Here is a 2,028-nt window from a genome sequence, read left to right on the forward strand (position 1 = left end):
TATATTAAATAAAAAAGGAGTGGTCTATACAACATAGAAAGAAAGAAAGAAAGAAAGAAAGAAAGAAAGAAAGAAAGAAAGAAAGAAAGAAAGAAAGAAAGAAAGAAAGAAAGAAAGAAGAGCTAGATTGTACAATTATTTGAGGAACATGTCTTTTTAAGAAGATTCAATTTTATCGGCCCCTGTCTGGGATTGCTAAAATATTAAATTAATTCATTATTTCATTTATAGGGTGTGGGGTGAGTTCCTTGTTATCTGCTTTCAAAATACTACCAGGCCAAATGCAGATCTACTTCTCTACCACTTCTTCCACGCTGGGAAGTTTGGGATCTTCTGAAGAAATACTGTCCACTATCGAAGAAAGACAACGAAGGCTGCTAGAAGCTGAAGATTCAACGATGGAGACTCCTAGTCAATAAATAATAAATAAATAATGATAATAAATACTTCAATAAATAATAAAGATAAATAGAGTGTTTGGTTTAGTTTTGTTAAACAGGGATCGATAGACCGCAGGAAATGACAGAAAAGAACATAGCCCTAAGAAAGAGAAGATCTAACAAGGACCGATATTCAAATATTAGGAAAAGGAAACAACACCTGTGAGCAAAATTACAATAGCTATATAGCAGCGTACTATACAGTAACAGTGTTCATTTTTCTTAGCACTGTCAGTAAGAGGTTTTTTTCCACTAACGGAATAGATCCCTTTCTCTTTCTCTCTCTCTCTCACACACAAACACACGGATAAAAACATTGCCCACACGTAAAGAGAATCCTGAAGTTTACCTTCTTTGGCGTTGATTGTTAGCACTCTGGAATGATCAGAAACATTTTGCCAGTCGGAGCTGCAGGTGCTCAGGAAATCTGAACTTGGGATCTGAGGTAAACATGCAGAGCGCAGAGGAAAGAAAGAGAGAGAGAGAGAACATGTATTAGCAAAGAGGATCGCTGCTCCTCGGGCAGCCTGGGTGCCTGCTGGACTTCTCAACGACGACTTATGTACTTCCCTCGCGAAGTCTGCTAAATACTCGTTAGTTTGCCCGGCGCTCTGGATTGACAGACTGCATTAAGGAAGGGGAAGGGGGGAGAAAAAAAGCGGAAGGCGGTTTCGCAGCTGACTTTCGGGGGCAGGAGGGAACTGAGTACAATCGCTGTGCTTACATTTCCCTGCTTGGGGCTGAAGCTAAAAGGGTCTCCCCCAATCTCCTGCATTTTCTCCTGCTGATCCAGCCTGTGCAGGAGATCCTGCAGCTTCTCTATGTAGCTGATGGCACTCCTCAGGATCTCCACCTTGGGCAGCCGCTGGTTGGGGTTTGCCACAGTCCTCCTTTTCAGAGCCTCGAAGGCTTCATTGATCTTCTTCAGCCGCCTCCTCTCCCTCAGGGTGGCTGCTTTCCTCCTGTCGGTGGGGGCCGATTTCCTCTTGCAGGTCTTACAAGCCCAGATCAAACACTGGCCGGGGCAATGAGGGGGTTGTAGGCCCGGGGGCGCCAGCACATGCTCCTCTCCACTGCTGTCACTCCCAGCCTCTGGGGGCATTTGGTCCTGACAGGGGGACAAAGTGCCATCGCTGCCCGGGTACAGAGGGGACCCCTCTGCCATCTCCAGCTGCTGTAGAGCTCCATGTTCTCCGTCCAAGTAGAAGAAATAGGAGCTAGTTTCAAAAAGGTCCATCATCATGCTCTCCCCTTGGCCTCTCTGCCTGCTGGAGTTGGGTGATAGGCTCAAAAAACCCCAGAGGAGCCACCCAGATGGAATTTAATTAGTGCAGTGACATAAGTCCCCCTGCTTTATATATAGTAGCTGCTGAAACTCTACCCAACTTTTAGCTGTCGCGGTGCATCACCCTCCAAATCCGATCCCAACCAGTCTCCTGGGCTCCGCCTGGGGAACATCTCCTGTGGTGGTGGTGGGGGGGGGGAATAAAAATCGCAAACCAGCTCGTGAACGCAGGATGAAGTGGAAAAGCAAAGGTGGATTTGGGGGAATAATTCCAAAGGGCAGCGGCCACCCCTCTCTGTGCGA

The 2,028-nt window shown here is 46.4% G+C and overlaps 1 protein-coding gene across 1 annotated transcript; it reads right to left on the reverse strand.

The window, feature by feature from the left end:
* Positions 1-251: 251 nt before the first annotated feature.
* MYF6 (myogenic factor 6) lies at positions 252-1,683 on the reverse strand. The gene is made up of 3 exons (XM_073331236.1): positions 1,165-1,683; positions 790-880; positions 252-408 (listed from the first exon to the last, which is right to left on the reverse strand). The coding sequence occupies exons 1-3, from the start codon at positions 1,681-1,683 to the stop codon at positions 290-292; spliced, it is 729 nt and encodes a 242-aa protein (XP_073187337.1). The 3' UTR covers positions 252-289.
* Between the last annotated feature and the right edge of the window lie 345 nt (positions 1,684-2,028).

Source organism: Lepidochelys kempii, chromosome 1 (assembly GCF_965140285.1).
Source record: "Lepidochelys kempii isolate rLepKem1 chromosome 1, rLepKem1.hap1, whole genome shotgun sequence".
NCBI lineage: Eukaryota > Metazoa > Chordata > Testudines > Cheloniidae > Lepidochelys > Lepidochelys kempii.

Excerpts from the sequence above, each read along its gene's own strand:
- MYF6 (XM_073331236.1), bottom strand. The coding sequence starts at position 1,683 with ATGATGATGGACCTTTTTGAAACTAGCTCCTATTTCTTCTACTTGGAC. Across the intron at positions 881-1,164 it reads TCAGCCCCAAGCAGGGAAAT|ATCCCAAGTTCAGATTTCCT; the intron begins GTAAGCACAGCG and ends TGTTTACCTCAG. Across the intron at positions 409-789 it reads AACAATCAACGCCAAAGAAG|GAGTCTCCATCGTTGAATCT; the intron begins GTAAACTTCAGG and ends TTTATTGACTAG.